Here is a 22,518-nt window from a genome sequence, read left to right on the forward strand (position 1 = left end):
AATAGGCCAGGTGCTACTGCCTAGCTCCACCCACCGCAGACCCAGGATGTGGGGAAATCCCCGGCATAGACAAAGGGATCAAAGACGAAAAGGGGTATAAGAGAAGGACCCCTGAACTAGGAAATCAGATCACTTCTGACAAGGAACCCTGTAACCAAGGACAAGAGGCCTGCTGATCTAAAGGACTGCCTACCCCTTCTGCCAGTGTGCTGTTGTTGGGGGAATCCTGCAGTGCTTCTTTATTTTTGCCAAGGAACCAGGAGAGAGGAACTGTGTGTGTACTCTCACGCTTGCTAAGAAAATCTCCAAGGACTGGAAGAGTGCCAGTCTCCTGCTGAAGTCACAGGGCTAAAGGACTTCACCTGCTAAAAGTGCTATTTGCTGGAAGTGTGAATCCAGCACCTCTGAAAGGAACAGCAATCTCGACGACCGGACGGTGGGCCCGACCGACGCCAGCAGCAACGCCAGTGAGTGGGAGTACGGCTCTAGCTCCAGAGGACCTCGTGTCTGCACCGCTGCTGATCGCATCCCCTGTGTGCCCCTTCGACGCCGTGAGCGCTGCTCACTCTGTGCAACTGCATCATCGACGATGCCTGCTGAGGCCTGATCGACACCAAAGGCGCGACGCCGGATTGCTCGACGCCGCTGATCATCGTGTGCTTCATTTTCCTAAGGTACTGTGTTGTTGGGGGTCCGTGTGACTCCAGGCCCGACGTAGCGCTCCTCGCGGTCAACGCCGAACCTGTGGATTATCTTTGCCTCGACGTTGTGTAGCTCCCGTGTGGGTTACCCTGTTGCTAAGAACTGTATTGCCAAAGAAGAAGATTGCTTGATACTAAAGACTTTTTGTGCTGAAGAAGAAACTACCTTTGAACTATCCTTTTTCCTTCCCGAACATATTTATCCCGATTGTGTACAGTTTTGCCGTTATTTGGTCTTGTGCTAAGCCTTATATAAAAATACCTATTTTTATAATACTACGGTGTCGTGTCCATTTGTAGCGTATTCACTGTGTTACTGTATGTGGTCATAATTGCTTAACACACAGCCTCTGAGATAAGCCTGTTCTGCTCTGCCAAGCTACCAAGGGGGTGAGCAGGGGTTATCGAAGGGTGTGATCCCCTTGCCCTGGCTAGAAAAGGAGTGTCCCTATTTGTCAGAAGTGCATACCTCTGCCAACTAGAGACAGCCGGTTCTAACAACGCCTATATGGAGCCCCTAGAGAGGATAGTGCATCCCTTCGGTGTGCGTATTGTCACCTACGAAGATGACACCCAACTGGTGGTCTCCCTTGACCACTCTGCGGGATCATCTTCCACCTTGGGTCCCTGTCTTGAGGCTGTCGCCAGATGGATGCAATCCTCATACCTCAAGCTTAATGGGGAGAAAACAGATATTATGCTGTTGGGCAACCCCCCTCCATCTGCCCTAGCATCCATCTGGCCTCCATCTCTCGGCCCTCCTCCTCCTCCGAAACCCCAGATAAAGAGCCTAGGAGTCTGGCTGGACAAGGCGCTTGATTTTTCAGCCCAAGCTACAAAAACCGCCTCCACTTGCATCAGGATGATGAAAATGCTCCGTAAGGTGCTTCCCCTGCTCCCATTCTAGGCTAGGAGGATCATGGTCCAGGCCCTGATCCTCTCCCGCCTGGATTATGGGAATGCCCTTTATATGGGAGCCCCTGCAGCAGTTACCCATAGGCTTCAGGTCACACAAAACTGTGCTGCCCGCTTACTGTACAACATCCCCCGTTGGCAGTCAGCTAAGAAAGCTCTGAAAGAGCTTCATTGGCTCTCAGTAGCGACCAGAGTGCAGTTCAAGGCCATGTGCATTGTGCATAAATCTTTTCACCGCACTGGCCCAGCAATCCTGCATCCTATAGCTACACCCTATGCACCGTCCAGAGCCTTACGCTCCAGTTCTCTGCAACTGGTAACCACCACCAAAATCAACAAAGCCCGTTGGGGTGGTCGTTCCTTTTCTCATACCGCGGCCAGGCTTTGAAACTCCCTCCCCCTCTCCCTTCGAGAAATCAATAACCACCTGTCCTTCAGAAAGGCTTTAAAAACGCACTTGTTTGCAAAGATGTGCTGATCTCCCCTGAGCCCGCCACCAGTATTCAGTCTAAAGCGCTGCGAGGCCTCTGGGTAGTTACGCGCTATATAAGTGCAATTTTCATTTCATTCATTTCTCTCTCGCTTATGCCCTGTTAAGTTCAAGCCAACTCCGTAGCTCCAGGGCAGCTCTCTGTAGCATAGTGAAGTCCAGGACCGCGGCAGTAACCCCAGCCGATCGACCTGCACGCGCTCGAGCCAGGACGGAGGATCAGTTCGCTATCAGAGCGCGCTATCAGCAGAAGGCCACCCCACCGCCAAGTTTGCAGTTCTGAGGTGGGTGGTGTTATTGCGGCCGCGTTGAAACAGCGCAGAAAGTGCTCCTGACCAACTTACTCGTAATACGAGGTGTGCACTGTCATCGGCTGCCAGTGTAGTGTTCCATGCAGTGCTGCGAGAGGCCCTACCTCAGTGCACACCCCAGCGCACCTGCCCGGACTCCCTCTAGGGCCGTTACTGCGTAGTCGCTGTGTAGATGGTGCACCGCAGGCCGCATGGACGTGGCCTCCGTCCTAACTAGCAGGTGCAGCTCGCCAGCCCCGGTTCCAGCAGGGATTCCACCACAACCTCAGTCCTCTCCACAGGGGTGCCGACACTTGCGCCCTCACATACGGACCCACAGGGGCCCCGGACTGCCGCACACAACCCGCGTGGTGAGGCCCTCCTGGGGACTCTCCGGCAGCCACCACCTCACTTGGCAAATACTACTCCAGGGCAGCAGAGAAGCTCAATCCTTGCCCCCATGGGTCCCGGCAGCTACGTGCAGTCACCTTAATGTGTGCAGTCACCTTAATGTCTGGGCGGTGTGCCAGAATCAGGGGGCAGTACTAATGCTGGGTGGCTCGGGCAATTCCGCCACACTTCCGGCAGGGCGTCCCTCTGAGGCCGCACGCAGAGTTACGTCATGCGGGCCTCACCTTCAATCAATGTTGCGGCTTACAGGCCTACCGCGGCACCTCCCTGCCTTCGTGTCGTTCTCCAGGACTCCGGGCTGGCACCGCAGCGAAGGACTCCCACGGCCCGTCACTTCCCTCCGTAGGGCAGGAGAGAAGGTGTGGCGCGTTGCAGCTGTGGCTGATGTAGGATATTTTAAGGATATGTCTGTACTGCCGAGCGGAGTTCTGGGTCTATGCGGCCATTGCGGTTGCCGGCAAGCTCCCCCCCCTTTAGTGTCCACTACTTAGTCCCGGGTACACATGTGCTCACCATGCCACTGAGTTAAACTAGCCTGGCTGAAGAGGGGTAAAACCCTGAAACTATTCTCAGCGTGCTTGTTTCTGGTCCAGGGATGATGGAATGGCATGGGGAGCAAAAAACAATGGATTTAGGCCCAGATCTCTATACTGGGCTGAATGTTTGACATTGCTCAGCATTCTGTCCATCAGGGAGGACCTGGCCTGGCCGTTCAAGCTGGACTGTTCCCATGGGGTGCACGATCAAGACTGATTTGCATATGGCTGGGTTTAAACTGGAATGGCGTTGGGAGCAAAAGAACGATTGATTTAGGCCCAGATCTCTGAACTGGGGAGAATGTTTGACATAGTTCAGCATTCTGTTCATCAATTGTTCTTTTTGCATGTGTCACCCCGATTGGGACGGGTATGCCCAGACTTGGGTCCTGTGCTCTCCATGCCACTGGAGTCAAGCTAGCGTGGCTGATGAGGGGCAAAACCCAGAAACCAGTCTCAGGATTCTTGGCTTTGGTCCAGGGAGGACTGCAATGGCATGGGGAGAAAAACAACGATGGATTCAGGCCCAGATCTCTGTACTGGGGTGAATGTTTGACATTGTTCAGCATTCTGTCCATCAATTGTTCTATTTGCCGGGTACAAATGAGAGCACGACCTGTGAGTGATATCTTCACAGGTCTCATTAGCAGCTTCTTCTGTCTTCCACAGGACCATTGGTGTTTTGAAAAAGGTGCCATGGGGTGCCACGTTTAGGCCTGGCACTAGCCTGTGGATGGTGTTGACTTCTAGCCTCTCCCGAACCAAAAGGGACTAAGTTTCCAGGTATAACCCTACCCACTTTTAACGCAGTTCATGTTGGCCTGGCAGCATACAATCCTATGCTGCACTTCTCTACCCATTCCTGGTGGGCCATGGCACACACCAGGGTGCCCTCTTTTGTCACTACTTTTTGCGTTGGTGATTGAGCCTTTAGATCATCACATCTGCCATTTGTGGAGAACCTGGGGCATCCAGATCAATGATGAGACACATGCAGTCTCACTCTATGTGAATGATGTCTCGATAAACATCAGAGATATCTGTGAGGGAGTGTCCAACATCGTGCTCGTACTAGAGGCTTTCAGAGCTGCTTCGGAATTGGTGATCAACTGGACTAAAACATTCCTGTTCCCACTGAATCCCACTTGCCCATGCACATCATAGTGATAAGTGCCCACAAGACCAAGTGGGAACCCTCCCCATTTTGATACCTACGTATCAGTATAGATCATGTCAGAAACCACTTATTGGATGGCAATCTAGTGAAGGCAATGTCTTTCCACAGGCATCAAATCACGGTCTGGTGCTCTCTCTTCCCATGACAGTGTAGGACTGCGTTGCCCTCTTCAACATGGTTATGTTGCCAAGACTTCTTTACTCTTTCGCCCACTTGCCTATCCCTGTACACCGTACCATATTCCGCACATTGAACACCATGCTGGTAGATTTGATCTGAAACAACTGGCGGCGTAGATTTGCGCTGGCCGAGCTGCAACTACCTACGGAACGGAGGAATCTATGAAACCCGATATTCGAACATTACTACATTGGGCACAACTCCAGTGGTTAGCCTGTTAGCTGGCTGGACACAACTTGTTTGAGATGGGCAAAAGTGACAGGCGGAGAGCCCTGACTATCGCTAGGGAACTATATCTCTCAAAATCAGAACTACCAAAGCCCTTAAACAAGCTGCTGAGTAAAACCCATAGCTGCTGTCAGGGTGTCCTGTGAGCCACTTCAACTGAAGCGTTCTATCCTCCTGTGAATCTGCTCCAGAGCATTTGCATATTCTGGCAGACCACAGGGTGAAATGCTGCTCGGGCCTGGGAGGAAACGGGCATAAGTACCACAGGGGTCTTGTTCCAGAATAAAGCCCTAATCCCCTTTGATCTCTTGTCTGAGCAAACCAGGTTACCAGTGGCACAGTTTCTACTGCACCAGCGCTTGATTTCAGACCTGAAAGATCTTTGGGGAATCGCTAACACTGAGCCCTCTACCCACCATTTACTCCAGGTACTGTTGAGCATGGGAATAGGGCGGAAGCTTCTCTCCGAAATTGATAAGCCCTCTCGACAGATCCGTAGATCCTTTTGCTGCACTCTGCAAGAACTTGTACGCCCTCTAGGACAAATAAAATGGGACAAAGCGCTTGCATATCCACACAGCCTTTCCCAACGCGTGATTTCAATACATACAGCACAACATGCTGCACTAGGTTTACTTGATCATGGGATAGATTCTCAGAATCTATCCCATGGCGTCATCAGACTGCCCCCATTGCCACCCCTCACAAGCTTTGCCCTTTGACCCAGTCCTTTGGAAAAGCAGTGTGCACAATTCTCTCCCAGACCACTGGTCGAAGTGAATTGAATTGCATAGTGAGCTGCATACTAAGGCGCTAAATATTGTGAAAGATTGGAGGGGTGACAAATCGATTCCTTGATCCAGCCTTACTTCTGGCGAGACCCACAATCACAATGAGATGGAAGGCATTGTCCTTGCCTATGGTCACTCTGTAGCAGGACACGATGATCCAATCGACAGAACCAGAGTCTGCATAGTGAGGGGGGCTGAGGTCTTCGTAAATACCAATAAACAAAAAAAGAGTGTCTTAAGAAGTAGACTAAACCACAGTAGGGAGCAACAGACACACTGGGATGTTAAGGAAAGCCCTCACTCACCACCTAGTGATGACATGCTTCATCATCGGGCCCCACCAAAGAGACCGAGTGTCTCTTTGGTGTGCTACAACACCAGATCTACTGCGGAGCGGGATGGTGAGTTCAGGACATGTTGAGTGAGAGAAAATTAGTGAGTGATGAGGGTATTAAAATAGTCAGTAGTGTGTCAAAAGTAATTATTTATTCTATGACCACTAAAGACAGTTTTTAAAATTAGATATGTGTAAGGAAGCAGTCCACTGTTATTGAGTGGTGGATTCCTAAGCGTTAGTCGACATGTTTCTTGCCATCGAAACGGTGTGAATTTACCCGGCAATTCTTCAGGACTGTGTGTGATATACCCTGGCGGTATGGGCACGCTAAGGCTCACCCTAACCTAGTTGCTTGAAAGTGAAAATAAACAAAAAGTGAAAAAAGTGCAAAAAATTAGGAAGGTAGATTCTCTTCCTAATTACTCCTGGTTTAGGAGGCTTCAATTTTACGGTTTCTGCACCTGGAAAGCAAAGTGGACAGAGACATACATGTAGGACAGAACAAACATTTAGTACTAGTACTGATTGCTACTGTAGGTCAAGGGTGCTCCAAAAGGTGGTATAAAAACAGCTGTGGTAACATAGCGCTATTGTTATCACCACCTATTTCCCAGGGGTTCATATAAACTAGGAGAAATGCTGTGCACTATTCGTGATATGAACTGGGAGTGACTGTGGATTAAAAAGTGAAAATCTTTGAAGAACATTTTCACCCAAGCGATCAAAGTAAAAGTCATGGTACGATCGCAAAAGATAAATTAAAATGTCTCACTTAGTAGGTATTAAAATCAAACACCATGGGTCTCAGGAGGGGGGTGGAAGCTTATTCGGCACACCCTGTAAGATGTCAAAACATAGGGAGAGAGGAAATAGGCATGGAATCAATGGAAAGCCCAACGTTAATTAAGGCACGATCGGTACTTAGCTTGGTGGTTCCGCATAGGTTTTACTCACGCCCTTGACGCTTGGCACCCTCAGTCTACCTGCATCGCCCTCGAACCGGACCCCGAAGATGTTGGATCGGGCTCCGTTTGCCGTTTAAAAGTAAAGCGGCGAGGCGGCGAATACTTCCGGGTGGGCGTGGTCTACGGCCGTCACTCGTCATCGGACGTGTGTGGCCAATCACTGCGCCGGGTAGAATTGTGACGTTATAGTCACGACGGTCGTGGGTGATGGTTGCTATGCGACCTGATGTAAACAAAGGGTCGCGCTCAGGCTTAAAAGCATTTTTTCTATCCTTGAAGCCGCATGTGGATAATGCTTTCGGGTAACTCGTACATATTTGTAATAGTTTAGCAACCTTAGTGATACAAGGAAAACGGCAGTATAACCTTCCTAATGGGGCATACGAAGGTTAAAGAATGACATTAGATAGTTACCCATGTTTTGATTCGATGTACCCCTGTATAGTGTAAGGTGTGTATGTTTTAATAGATTATAGTTTGGCTTCCTGTCATCTACATTATGATGTAGAAGAATAGATAGATTCCATGACAATAATGTTAGACTCGCTATTCATTCACTTTATCACAGTATTCCAGGGAATGTCATCGTTCAGACCAATAAGGTGGGTACCAAGCCTGTAAACCCACCTTTGTTCTTTCTCAAAGAGGCGATTGTTCAGGTTATTTCCGCTATGCAGGTGTTCAATGATAGTCCATTGCATGTCATTGGTGGTATGATTTAGTTCCAAGAAATGCCTGCTCATTTTTGTGGTTAGTTTTTTGCATCTAATGTTAGAGCGGTGCTCGCCATTCCTTTGCTTTACTTTGCGGGTCGTCATGCCTGCATATCGTAGGTCACAAGGACACGTGATAAGATATATCACGTTTTGAGTATTGCAGTTTGTATGGTCTTTTTGTGTCCAGATTTTGCCTAGTTCGAGCTCCAAAGTCTTAGAGTGTACCGTGAGGTGGCAAACACTACAGTTTGCACAGGGGAAATGTCCAGTGACCCTTGGTAAGCCCCAAGTGTCAGTGATAGATCTCTCTGTAACAGGTGCTTCAGTTTTGGGTCGGGTATGCACCAGGGTATCTCTAAGACCACGTCCTTTTTTGAAGGAGAATAGTGATTTTTCCCAATCCTTTTTTATGCTGGACACAATGCGGCAATTCTTGTTAATTGATTTCTTCATGTAATTTGACATGGTGCTGTATGTGGTTACACATGTTAGCGGTATACTTTCAGTGTTAGTAACCTTGTCTTCTAGGAGTGATTCTCGTGGCTGGTTGCGAGCCCTCTTGTAACCTTTATTCAGTATCTTCGCCGGGTAGCCTCGTGATTTAAGTTTGTCAGTTAGATCTGCAGATTGGGTCTTAAAATCTTGGAGATCTGAACAATTGCGTCTTATCCGCAGATACTGGCCGTATGGAAGGTTTTCTTTGAGGGGGCGGGGATGGAAGCTCGTAAATTCAAGAAAGAACTACACCCCCCTACCAAGAGAGACACAAGAACCGACTACCACCACCAGGAAGGCCCATTGTGTCAGGCATAGGCTCCCTGTTAGAGCCTCTATCGCGTTTCTGCAACCATTTTCTGAAACCCATAGTACAAAATACCCCGACCTACCTGAAAGACACTAAAAGCCTCCTCCAACTGCTCCAAAACCTAGATCTATCAGGTGACACAGTTACACTGGTGACATTAGACATTGAGAGTCTATACACCAGTATCCCCCAGGACGATACCATCAAGGTCCTGGGGAAGGCCCTAGACTCCATAACCTGGAATTACCAGACATCGAAGACCTTCATCTTAGACTTTGCTACTATAGCATTGAAGGAGAACTTCTTCTCCTATAAGAACAACCTCTACCTACAAACCACCGGGACTTCCATGGGCAGTACTTTTGCCCCCAGTGTGGCAGGCCTGTACGTCGCAGATTTTGAGGCCAAATATATATTACAACACAATGGCCCCCATACCACTTCCATCAAAGTATAGAGACGTTATATTGACGACGTCCTGGTAATATGGACAGGCAATGATGAACAATTACAGGCCTTCCTTAGTTGGATCAACACACTGGACCCTAACTTGAAATTCACTTTCGAAATGAGCAGAACTGAGGTTACTTTTCTGGATGTGACAATTAGAATCTCCGGAACGAGTGACCACAAAAACATACCAGAAACCAACTGCTCGTAACAATCTCCTTGAATTTACGAGCTTCCATCCCTGCCCCTCAAAGAAAACCTTCCATACGGCCAGTATCTGCGGATAAGACGCAATTGTTCAGATCTCCAAGATTTTAAGACCCAATCTGCAGATCTAACTGACAAACTTAAATCACGAGGTTACCCGGCGAAGATACTGAATAAAGGTTACAAGAGGGCTCGCAACCAGCCACGAGAATCACTCCTAGAAGACAAGGTTACTAACACTGAAAGTATACCGCTAACATGTGTAACCACATACAGCACCATGTCAAATTACATGAAGAAATCAATTAACAAGAATTGGCGCATTGTGCCCAGCATAAAAAAGGATTGGGAAAAACCCCTATTCTCCTTCAAAAAAGGACGTAGTCTTAGAGATACCCTGGTGCATACCCGACCCAAAACTGAAGCACCTGTTACAGAGAGATCTATCACTGACACTTGGGGCTCACCAAGGGTCACTGGACATTTCCCCTGTGCAAACTGTAGTGTTTGCCACCTCACGGTACACTCTAAGACTTTGGAGCTCGAACCATCCAAAATCTGGACACAAAAAGACCATACAAACTGCAATACTCAAAACGTGATATATCTTATCACGTGCCCTTGTGACCTACGATATGTAGGCATGACGACCCGCAAAGTAAAGCAAAGGATTGGCAAGCACCGCTCTAACATTAGATGCAAAAAACTAACCACAAAAATGAGCAGGCATTTCTTGGAACTAAATCATACCACCAATGACATGCAATGGACTATCATTGAACACCTGCATAGCGGAAATAACCTGAACAATTGCCTCTTTGAGAAAGAACAAAGGTGGGTTTACAGGCTTGGTACCCACCTTATTGGTCTGAACGATGACATTCCCTGGAATACTGTGATAAAGTGAATGAATAGCGAGTCTAACATTATTGTCATGGAATCTATCTATTCTTCTACCTCATAATGTAGATGACAGGAAGCCAAACTATAATCTATTAAAACATACACACCTTACACTATACAGGTGGTACATCGAATCAAAACATGGGTAACTATCTAATGTCATTCTTTAACCTTCGTGTGCCCCATTAGGAAGGTTATACTGCCGTTTTCCTTGTATCACTAAGGTTGCTAAACTATTACAAATATGTACGAGTTACCCGAAAGCATTATCCACATGCGGCTTCAAGGATAGAAAAAATGCTTTTAAGCCTGAGCGCGACCCTTTGTTTACATCAGGTCGCATAGCAACCATCACCCACGACCCTCGTGACTATAACGTCACAATTCTACCCGGCGCAGTGATTGGCCACACACGTCCGATGACGAGTGACGGCCGTAGACCACGCCCACCCGGAAGTATTCGCCGCCTCGCCGCTTTACTTTTAAATGGCAAACAGAGCCCGATCCAACATCTTCGGGGTCCGGTTCGAGGGCGATGCAGGTAGACTGAGGGTGCCAAGCGTCAAGGGCGTGAGTAAAACCTATGCGGAACCACCAAGCTAAGTACCGATCGTGCCTTAATTAACGTTGGGCGTTCCATTGATTCCATGCCTATTTCCTCTCTCCCTATGTTTTAACATGTTACAGGGTGTGCCGAATACGCTTCCACCCCCCTCCTGAGACCCATGGTGTTTGATTTTAATACCTACTAAGTGAGACATTTTAATTTATCTTTTGCGATCGTACCATGACTTTTACTTTGATCGCTTGGGTGAAAATTTTCTTCAAAGATTTTCACTTTTTAATCCACAGTCACTCCCAGTTCATATCACGAATAGTGCACAGCACTTCTCCTAGTTTATATGAAGCCCTGGGAAATAGATGGTGATAACAATAGCGCTATGTTACCACAGCTGTTTTTATACCACCTTTTGGAGCACCCTTGACCGTAGCAATCAGTACTAGTAATAAATGTTTGTTCTGTCCTACATGTATGTCTCTGTCCACTTTGCTTTCCAGGTGCAGAAACCGTAAAATTGAAGCCTCCTAAACCAGGAGTAATTAGGAAGAGAATCTACCTTCCTAATTTTTTGCACTTTTTTCACTTTTTGTTTATTTTCACTTTCAAGCCCCTAGGTTAGGGTGGGCCTTAGCGTGCCCATACCGCCAGGGTATACCACACACAGTCCTGAAGAATTGCCGGGTAAATTCACACCGTTTCGATGGCAAGAAACATGTTGACTAATGCTTAGGAATCCACCACTCAATAACAGTGGACTGCTTCCTTACACATATCTAATTTTAAATACTGTCTTTAGTGGTCATAGAATAAATAATTACTTTTGACACACTACTGACTATTTTAATACCCTCATCACTCACTAATTTTCTCTCACTCAACACGTCCTGAACTCACCATCCCGCTCCGCAGTAGATCTGGCGTTGTAGCACACCAAAGAGACACTCGGTCTCTTTGGTGGGGCCCGATAATGAAGCATGTCATCACTAGGTGGTGAGTGAGGGCTTTCCTTAACATCCCAGTGTGGTTGTTTCCAATCTCTTAAGTCTGTTGCTCCCTACTGTGGTTTAGCCTACTTCTTAAGACACTCTTTTTTTGTTTATTGATAATTAACCGGGGAACAAGAGTGTCAACCAACTCTCCCTACCTCTCTTCTTGTTAAAGTCTTCGTAAATACCCCATTGTGTCTGCATGGGACTACTTGATCCTCACATTCAAAAGGGATAGCAAGGACGACACCATACCAGCCTCGTCGAGCCTCACATCACCCAGCTCCTCAAATTGTGCACCACTCATTCAATAGCACTCATCACGCGATGATAGCTTCCTACAGATGATACTTCATGGCTTGTGTCTACAGACCCGCAGTGGAACACACCCGCACTCAACACTCCCATGTTTTAAACCTCACAATTATAACATGTAATCCAGCTTGTTACCGTTTCTTGTTTTTCACTTTTTTTTGTTACTGTATTACACACCTGCACTGCACCATACTGTTGCATAACTACAGTATTAACTGACTTATTGACACTTCCCATGATGCCTGTCCGTTTACTGCTGAAAACGCAATCAAAATGGTTGGGAAGAAAGAAAAAAAAAGAATGGGGCAGGTGGAAAAATAGGGACTAATTTACAATAGATCCCCTCCCCCCACACACCCTCATTTGAACCGGTAAAGCAATATGGTCTCCGATTTGAACTCTTACCAAGTGAATTCATCCACTGCTACCTGGACTCTCAAGGGACACATGTCTACAGGACTGAGATTTGAAGGGTTGGACCTCTTTTGACTTTTCTAATAAAATGACTATTATTCCGAGGCAGGAGACTGCCCAGAAGTAAGACTCCAGCTCCACTCCAAGATGTGATATCTACACACAGGGAGTGAGACTTGGGGTTCCTTGAATTACACCTTCCTGGAAGCGCCATCACCAGTCAGAACTGACCTGATGCTGCACTCAGCAATTGCATAATCATCTAGAATCCCTCATTCGGAGGTTGCACCCACATTTGCTGCCATTGTACCCGCAGGGAAAAAACACGTGCTGCTTAGATCGCTAGGGCATAAATCTCGTGCATACGCTTCAAAGGAAAGATGAAACGCCCCATGTGAAATGTACAAAGTGCCTTGTCGCAGCTGCGATGCACTGAGAGTTGTGCTAAGGACTCCAGACAGACTCAGACATGCAAACCTAGGTTTTTAAGAGTTAAACCATCTAACAGTTCCACCAGATGTCCAGATTGTGCCTTTGCTTTGTTCTTTAGCACTAGTCGAGGTACCTTGGTTTTTTCCGGTGACAAATGAATCGCAGTCTACAGAGAGACTCAGATTGCTTCTTTTCCTGCATTGAGAACAAGCTATCTCGCTCCACCATGTTGTTTGCATTAACATTACCAGATGTGCTGCGTGGGGAGTAGGGAAGGGAGAGAAAACCGCAGTGCATGCTGTGCATACTCTGAGAAAGGACCCCTACAACGGAAAGCAGATCAGGGCACGTTATTGCAACTCACATCAATCCAGCTCCAGAGCCACGTTACTCCTACGTGGACTGCCTGCGAGCAACTCAAAATGCTTTCATCAGATACAAGTTGTAATATCTCACAAAGAGACTTTGAGCCTGGAAAACGAATGAACGATTCCATGTGTCTACTTATTTTATCCGCCAGGGAGAAGACGCAGCAGTTTCTATATTACAGAGTATTACTCAGGGGCTTAGCTTCGGGGGAGGGAGGGATGTTTGGCTACATATGCGTTCAGTCGGGTATGGTGAGGTGTCTGACCGATTTTACCTGGAAGTTTTACATAGACAGACAGACACACACACACACAAGCACACACACACCCGATCTATCTCTCTGTGCTTTGAAAGTCTTTAAAAATGTTGGTTATTTTACAAAATATTGTACTTTCTCTCACCTATTTCCCCTGTCTTCCTTTCCACTGCCCCTTTAGCCCCTCTCGTGTACTCTGCTTCTCATATAATATATTTTAACATCATATGCCATCGTGATTGTTGGAAATTGTGAAGCTCCCCCCCCCCCCCCCCAATCTTACTGACCAAGCTACGCCCCTGATATTACTTGAAGTAACAGCAACAAACCAGGTTTTTGACAAACACTGGCTATTTAGGGGAAACAGAGATGCTGGTTTGGGGACATCACACTATCAAATTCCTGCAGATCCTTGCATGGGAAAGCAGATACTCTAATGCTCCAATGAGCCTTTTGACAGCGTCTAGCGTTCATTGACTGGCATTCTGTAACACCACACACTGCAAAAAGCTGCTTTAGAGTGCTTGCAAGACAAGGATTTCCTACAAGCGTATGGTTTTAGCGCACATCTTCTATTTGCTGCATAATCTGAAGATGTAACCTATAAAATATTGTTTCTAGCTCCAACAGATCTCAAGGTACTAAAAAAAGCACTACACGTCATGTCACACAGTGGCTGATAATTAGCAAAGATTAAATGGTCAGCTTTCGGGTAAGGTTGCTGTATTCAAGTGTTGAACTAATACTATTATGGTGAAACTTTTGTCTAGAGGGCATTACATTGTTTTAATATGATAAAATAGTGAAACATGCCATCATTTGTTTTCGCTACATAATTAAATCAATCCTGTTGCATAGTTTGATCCTCCCTCCATTTCTGCACATTTCCAATGACACTGAAGAGAGCCAGCCATGACCAGAGGGAATAAGGACAGACTACTGGTGTAGAGATTTGAGCTCGAGACATCCCTCCCACCATAGGGCCATTTCTCTGATTATTTTTCAATAATAACGCTTCTCTAGAACCCCCTTAGCCCCCCCCCCCCCTCCCCAGCCCCCACCACCCTATACACATGAGCCGCTGTACAATACTTGCACTTCAGGTACTTGTATTCGTTATGCACCCTCTGCTGGCGAGTGCACGAGTTTATTGTAATCATGAGCTACATCTGCAGCAACCCTTTATAAGATTTTAAATAAACAATATGTCTGATGAATTAGTCCCAGTATGAAGGAATTCTTCACCAATCGAATGTTCATTTGACACTCAGGACTTCGGTTACTGGTGAGTTGAATGCGAAACATGTCAGTTAATACTTTTCAGCCTTTTTTGGTGCTGTTCGGATTCTAAATTGAACATAAATGATGCTCTCTTGAGTGCAAGATGACAAAAATACAGTAACGTAAATCCCCACTGAATTGTTTTCATCCATTATTTTTGTTTTTGCACCAAAGTTTAAATCGGCTGCAAAGTTTCAGACAACATCTGGTATATAGAGCACTTCGACTGAGGTATATTTGTGGCTTTGCATGTATGACAATTTGAGCGCCCCAACCGCTAGTCATGGGCGCTGGTGCGGATGCTTTTAAAATACTACCTAATATGAAGGGGAAGTGAGTTGTTTTTATAACCTATGCATTCCATGAACGAAACCCAGAACTGTATAAAAAGCTGCAAGTGCAGGAAGATTTCAGGCGCTGTTTCGGTTCATTGTGAGAGCTGGCGCAGGTCCCTGCAAACTGCTCCAAATTCACATTAACAGAGCCAGGAAACGGAGTAAGTCTGAATGAAAACACAGATAAGGTCGCAAAAGCTGCAGAAAACATGAAATGTAAGCAATAATTCCAGGCATTATTGCACCAGCCGGGGACAATTTATTGACAAAGTATTTAAATGGAGGAGCAAGGCAAACGTTTTCTGTTGTACCAGTCGAGCTATACAAATTATTAGTTCAAGCATACTTCCCAGCTGCTTCCCATAGACTTGAGCAGGGTCACCAGCCCTGAAAACTCCCCCGCTCTCCCAAAAATGTGATCTCCGATTACTTAAATGGAATTATCCTCCAAAAGCACGCATGATCACCCTCGCCGGAACCTTCAAAGCTTGAGAGATAAGGCTTAAGGCTGTAGCAAAATTTCATATAATCGGGGCAACTTTGCCTAGCAGTTTTTGCAATGCCCACACAAGATTCCAGATACAATGCAGATTGCCAGAGGTCGCGTAATCATTTTCTTCTCTAACTTGCATTTGCTCTATAATTCAAAAGAACACGGGGAAAGCCCTATTTAAATAAACTCGGTGTGTGCGTGCTGAATGGGATTCGAATGGCCTCACTCCAGTGAGAGCCGCGTTTTGCCATCCTCTGCCTCTGATGATGTTCTGGCCAGAGAAGCCCGCGCTGCCTGGCCTTGTAAGCGGCTTGGCGCGCAGCATGCATGCTGTTATCTGCTTTGTTTCTCTCCCCTGCAGATGCCTCCCGAACCTGCAGTACCTCAGCCTGGCCCACTGCCGGAAGTTCACGGATAAAGGGTTACAGTACCTGGCCACGGGCGGGAAAGGCTGCCGGAAGCTCATCTACCTGGACCTGTCGGGCTGCACCCAGGTTAGTCGCCGCGGTGCGTGCGCGCGCGCCTGTCTGCCTCTCCGCCGGAACACTGGGGCCGCACCGCCGTGCTCGCAGAGCCAGCCCCCCTGAAGGCTTCCCTCTCCTAGGTTTTAAGTTACACGACCCCAGCTGCTTACACTTTTGAGCAGGCAGGCCGAGCGCTGGACGGGCTTGGCTCCCTTCCAGCCTAGTGTCACATCTCTAAACACTGCCGTGCGCGCGCGTAGGACTCGTGTGTGTTCATTCTATCCTGCTTCTGGTAGCTAGAGTTCTAAAATAGAAACCCCCACAACACTGCTTTTTCTATCGTAAGAAAGACGGCAAACTTCCTACAAACTTCTTGACCTACGGAGTACGGACTACATAGTGTTTCAATGTACTTGCTTCACATGAACAGGAGCTTTACGCTTATTTATTTGATTTAATTAATCAGGCCAGCTAGTGGGTCCTTCGAGTGGGACCCATGTCATATGTGACACCTTCAACGCATCTTGACGATTTAATCAACTGGAAATTGCATTGTGGAGCTTTTATTTTTCTTTCCTTATTGCCACTGATGGGCATGGTGAATAGATGCACCCCTATTCTTAGTGCCTGACTTCATGTGAAACTAGTATTTGGCCTTTTATTTTGATCCTGGTATTCCACTATTATAGCGCTTGCGCTGAAGCCTAGGCCTGTCCCTGCTAATATGAGGTCAAGAAAATGTTCTGTGGCCAGGAGGGGCACACCATGCGTGTCCTAAAATGAGCATTGGACCGCTGTCCGTTACCCTGAGGCCGTCGCAGTGCTATATGCCATGAGAGCCATCACTTTGCACAAAGAATGTGTTTGGACACCTTTGAAAGTGAACCACCCAAGCCAGTTCTGAAACCTCAGACAGTGGATATATATCTCCTGTCTGAATCAATGCACCAATATACAACTGAGACTGAGGTAGCCATCTGTAGGCGTCCTAAGTTGGCCGTTCACATTTTACCCATATCCTTAGTGATCATAGTTTGTCAGTCCAGTGTTCATGTGGAATTTAGTTGCGTTTGCTTTAGGATTCTGATTGCACATGTCTGCATAGTGCAGCAAATAACACAAGAATCTCAAGAATAAATCACAGTTGGCATTCACAAAAGAAATGTGAAGAACTGAATGTGACGTGAGCTTATGACAAGGAAGTGTGGCAGGAGCAAGCATGCTGCTGCTTGCAGTGCTACTGTCCTCCCTCACAGTATGGTTTGTCACCCCAAAGAGAAGATTCACATTGTTGCATGCCTGCCTTTCGCCCTTATGCTGCTGCTGTTGAGTTGTTCCTCAGTGTGTTGGCCAGAAAGTACCCCTGGCTCCTGTACATTTCCTTGCGCCTTTTAATCTGAGACCAGAACCTTGCAAGTGGTCTTAAGGGTGAGGGCTGTGAGCTGCTCTGATGCACGTCACAAGTAACTCGAAGAGGCTGCCCACTTTGTCTTCCTCTGCATTGGTAGCTGCTCCTCAGAGTGATGAGTGTTGTGTGTTTTTTCTTGATATCCTAGGGCTCCCAGTAGGTGGAGGCCTCAGATCCATTAAGCAGGTATCAGAGCAGAGTTAAGCTGGGCAGCTGATACACCAATTGAGACTTGAGCCATAGTTAGGGGAGCTGATTTTAAAGCCAGGTATTAGTTCCACACACTTTTTAATGAGAAACGCCAAAACAAAATATTTTTTATTCAGTAAAAAGCCAGAATGAAACGTGAGCCTAATAAATGCAAAATTATGCTGTATATAGAAAACATTGGCTAACATCAAACATACAGTTGATATTTATAGTTTTGCTCGCATTTGTTTTCTGCTTTGGTGTGAAAACATCATACAGAGACAACCATGACAGGTTTCGCCCCTGGAGCTTTTTCAAGGCTCACAAAACAGTTACTCCAATATGTAATTGTAACCAATGGATGTTTGGTCTCTCTACAAGCAACATCTCACTCAGAAAATATCAAAAGAAAATCGAAGTGAAGCACATCAATAATGTGCTAAGAGTATCAATGTCATTAGAGTATAATAAGGCATTGTGACGAAGTCCTGTTTGGGGGCAGACAAGGTCACACCATGGTGTATATTGTGTATACCAGTAGCACATGCTAGGAGGAGGCATGGTAGCCTCTGTGACACTGGTGGGAAATGGGAGCTAGCAATTGGGACTGATCTTTCTGAAAAACATTGGGTAGCCCAGTTAGCTAGTGTCAGTCCCTGTCATATCTTCCTTTTAACTTTCAAGCTTTTGTAAGTCCCTTCCCGCCCCTATCCAGTGAAGTGTCTGTTCCAGGGTGAGTATCCTTCATGTAGGCTGTCCTGTTTAGAAAGGAATACGTTGTACGGAAGCCATGTTTGCTAGGTGCACCACGCCTATCTAATCAGCACAACATGGCCAGAAATAGAAAGGAATCCCAGAGATGGGTTTTCGGATTCTAAATGGGCAGAAGTGGAAAAAGCTGAGGGGCACATCACACTATGTTCCTTCCCTCTTTGATTGCACCAGATACAGCAAACGAGAGATAAGGCAAGGGGGCAAAAGATTGGCCTTCAGTACATAGTGCCATTCTTCATAGGGGTAACTCCAGTTCATTGCTGCGAATAGCCGAATCTAGGTGCCACATTACGTGTCAATCCCATATCAGAAAAGACAATCAGCTGAACTCACTAGCAGGAGACATAATCCTGCAGCCCGAGCTTTTTCGTATTATGAGAAGACCAAGTTGCAAAAAAAGGCTAGAGCTTGGGAGGGTGGAAACGGTAATGATTATACTGAACAGAAATTGCAACTTTGTCCAGCCACAGGATTCATGCCCACAACAGATGGGATTGCAGTGGTGGATGAAATCTGCCAGCAAACATTCTTGATAATGGTACTATTGCTCTGTTTCAATGGTCTCTAATTCTTATGGAACCTAACTAGTTTCTAGGACGTTGAGGTCTCCCAACGAATGTTCCTAGTGTAATCTGATGCAAGCTTCTAATGAAATTAAAAGTAAAAGAATGTCGCCCGCGAGCAAATCCAGTGAGTGCTCCCTCCGATTTTGATATAACAGGCATAATGAACAGAAGGAGCCTTGCCAGATTTCGGAAAAGTTTACCACAAAAAAATAGTCCAACAATTGTGAGTCTGATTCGTTTGAACAGTTTTGCAGTAAATTGTTTCAATCAGTGTCATAGAAAAAAGAGAAAGTCCCTGAAGTAATCCTATAGCGTATCCTTCCAGTAGGAAACTCATGTCAGATGACTCAGTTCAGACATACAATGGCAGCTTCCAATAATGTTCTTCTCATCCAAGATCAAGTCAACTGAAAGTCACGCCAGCGAATTCCGTTCCAGAGCTCCTAATCTTAGGTGTTGAAGTCACCGTGGTAAAGGGGAAAACACTAAATGCATTAACAAACATATTTTTTTCAAAGAAAAAGTAGGTGCCTGGGATTATTTTGTAGTCTAGATGTATCCCAGCAGTGGCTGGCCAAAAACTGATGGTCATCATTCAAGATAAATTAAATATTGTGATCACACGTCTCAAAGGCCAGAGGCTAAGAGCCGTATGAGACCCCCATAACAAGGCTATTGCCTGGCTGACATGACAGTAAAGGTGGGTTTTGTGTCTTATGGCGAGTAGATTTGCAAATATAATTAATATACTGGAATGGGACTGGATCCTCGTTAGATGCAGAAATAGCAATCACCCATTGGCATTATGGACTGGTAATGTGATATTCTGATAATCTTTTACCTGCAAAATAATAATTACCCCCCTTCCTTCGTTCACTGCCACTGAATAAAATAAGTATTTATGCAGCCTACTTGAAAGCGTACTAAAGGCAGGGACTAGTAGCCTGGGCCGTATATTGATTGTAATGGACACTTTATGATTTTATAGCAAATGGGTGTATCATTGCCCCTCTTGGATTCTACTCTTCGCTTACCTTTCCTTGTCTATTAAAAATCCACCACTTTCCCCACCTATATTTTTCTTCATTAATCTTAGTTGTTATCCGTTCTATTGTAACCTAGACGTGTTGCTGCTACGTCTGGCATGACTGTGCATCTTTCTGCATGACTCACCTCATGCGTTTGGCCATCTGTTGTATCATCCCACCTTTAAGGAAGTGCTTCGTACTCAAAAGCATCTGAGAAGAACGCTCAACCATCACACTGTTTGTCACTTTCCATTCTTTATAGCTGTATGCATTCTATACAGAAATCAATCCTTTTTGATACTTTTTTCTCAGCATTTCAAAAGGCAGTAGAATGTGGCAACCCGCATTTAAGCATGCCATGCATGTAAACAGCACTGGTGAATGCCTGTGCTTACATGTACTTTACCAGCAGACCCACGCTGCCAAGTAGAGGAAAGAGACCATCGTGTGTCGTCCTCCCACCCACCGCTGCTTCCACTGTGGAGCTAGCATCAAGTTTGCGGTTCAACTGTTGATTCTTAGCAAAGAATCACTCCTTATCCTTCCTAACAAGGAATAACTGCGGCCCCACGACCCTTGCCCAGGACCCTTCAAGGTATCCCGGGCATGGCAACAGCCCTCACACCAATCCCCGTCTGACCAGGCCACCCACTACGTGGCAGGCGTTCGTATTGTAAACAGGCAGTTCCTTATAACAGTCCTGATCATGATCCCGGTTCATTTGGAGCCTAGGGATTGAAACGTTGACGCTTAAAAAACGGTGTTGCATGAAATCCACTTTACATATTATTGTGTAGACACTGTATGTTGTGACTTGCTCTGATTGAATACTAATTTGCAAGCAACAATTGGCTCCCAAAACCTTTTTCTTGCCTGTTAAATCTTTTCTTTGACTTACTTCCTTTCCTTTATCTAAGGTTTTTTCAATTTCTCGGGATAGGTACAGGATTGTGCCCTATGTGATAAGTTCCTATATGACCCTCCTTAGGTCAACCAAATCGTTGTTACTCCTAAATAAAACATTCCTTGCCCGGCTGGGTTTGGAAACTGAACTATAGTACTTATCGTGGTCTATAGCTTTATTCATTTGTTTATTGTAATTCCTGAGGACCCTTGTTTTCCTTAATATACATGTACTTTACCAGCACTTACAGTATATTGCACAAAAGGTTATGTCAGCCAGAAGTATTGACTTACTATACAGAGTTTTAAAAATACATTTTATGATGTTTTTTGCAATTCACACTCAACAGAATGCAATTTTAAGATACACTTTTTTATAACCCAGGCGGTAATCATTTGAGCGAACATTTTAATGCCACGATGTATACCACCATGTAACATTGACATTTAGTTTTGGGCAGTAGCAAGTGGGATCAAGCCAATGCCTGATTTGATGGCCTCGTCCCTCTATCTCATAGTGCATGCGGTTATTATGGGCACCCAGAGGAATGGGATTGTACGAATTGTCATAGAGGAGCAAATGTATCCTTAGGTTTATATGAAGCAGAGAATGGTGTCAAATAAATATCCGATATAAGATCTTTGGCCGAGTCTGAGATTGTCTAAGAGGAGGGCCAAGACTGGAGGAGAAGTGTGGCTCAATGATTAGAGCGATTCAGAAAAGGGGGTGGTGATGAACAGAGTGTCTGAATTAAGCAGACCACTCTTACCCAGTCCAAAGATCAGGGCTTGATCCATCACCGTTTTTTAGCTCACTGCACCATCCCAGCTCAGAACTTGGCTATATGCAAATTAGTCTGACCCTGGCCCAGTGCATCATGGGAACAGGGCAGACCAAACTACCAAGCCAATTCTTATACTAGGAAGGAAACAAGCTTCCGGAGACCGGTTTCTGGCATTTCAGCCGTCTTCGGCCCGGCTTGCTTGAATCCTGATGGTGCAATGAGGAAGGCACTCACATCTGAGTATACCCTTCCACGCTTATGGTGGACAAAAATGATTCAGAAAAGGGGGTGGTGATGAACAGAGTGTCTGAATTGAGCAGACCACTCTTACTCAGTCCAAAGATCAGGGCTTGATCCATCACCGTTTTTTAGCTCACTGCACCATCCCAGCTCAGAACTTGGCTATATGCAAATTAGTCTGACCCTGGCCCAGTGCATCATGGGAACAGGGCAGACCAAACTACCAAGCTTATTTTTATACTGGGAAGGAAACAAGCTTCCGGGGACCGGTTTCTGGCATTTCAGCCGTCTTCGGCGCGACTTTTCTGAATTGTTTTTGGCCACTATAGGTGCGGCAGGGTATACTCAGACATGAGTCCCTTGCTCACTGCACCATCAGGATTCAAGCAAGCCGGGCCGACGACGGCTGAAATGCCAGAAACCGGTCCCCGGAAGCTTGTTTCCTTCCCAGTATAAGAATTGGCTTGGTAGTTTGATTTGCCCTGTTCCCATCATGCACTGGGACAGGAACAGACTAATTTGCATGTAGCCAGCTTCTGAGCTGGGATGGTGCAGTGAGCTAAAAAAACGGTGATGGATCAAGCTCTGATCTTTGGACTGGGTAAGAGTGGTCTGC

General features: G+C 46.1%; 2 protein-coding genes across 2 annotated transcripts in view; one reads left to right on the forward strand and one right to left on the reverse strand.

Moving 5' to 3' along the window:
- Positions 1–16,198, reverse strand: part of LRRC17 (leucine rich repeat containing 17) — a 290,549-nt gene extending 274,351 nt beyond the window's left edge. Inside the window, exon 1 of the mRNA XM_086967351.1 lies at positions 15,977–16,198. The gene's annotated coding sequence lies outside the window, so the exon portion shown is untranslated. The remainder of the gene's footprint in view (positions 1–15,976) is intronic.
- Positions 1–22,518, forward strand: part of FBXL13 (F-box and leucine rich repeat protein 13) — a 1,406,730-nt gene that overhangs the window by 695,819 nt on the left and 688,393 nt on the right. Inside the window, exon 12 of the mRNA XM_086967348.1 lies at positions 15,907–16,039. Within this exon, the coding sequence (XP_086823474.1) occupies positions 15,907–16,039 (133 nt within the window). The remainder of the gene's footprint in view (positions 1–15,906; positions 16,040–22,518) is intronic.

This window comes from Lissotriton vulgaris, chromosome 1_1 (assembly GCF_964263255.1).
Source record: "Lissotriton vulgaris chromosome 1_1, aLisVul1.2, whole genome shotgun sequence".
Lineage (NCBI taxonomy): Eukaryota > Metazoa > Chordata > Amphibia > Caudata > Salamandridae > Lissotriton > Lissotriton vulgaris.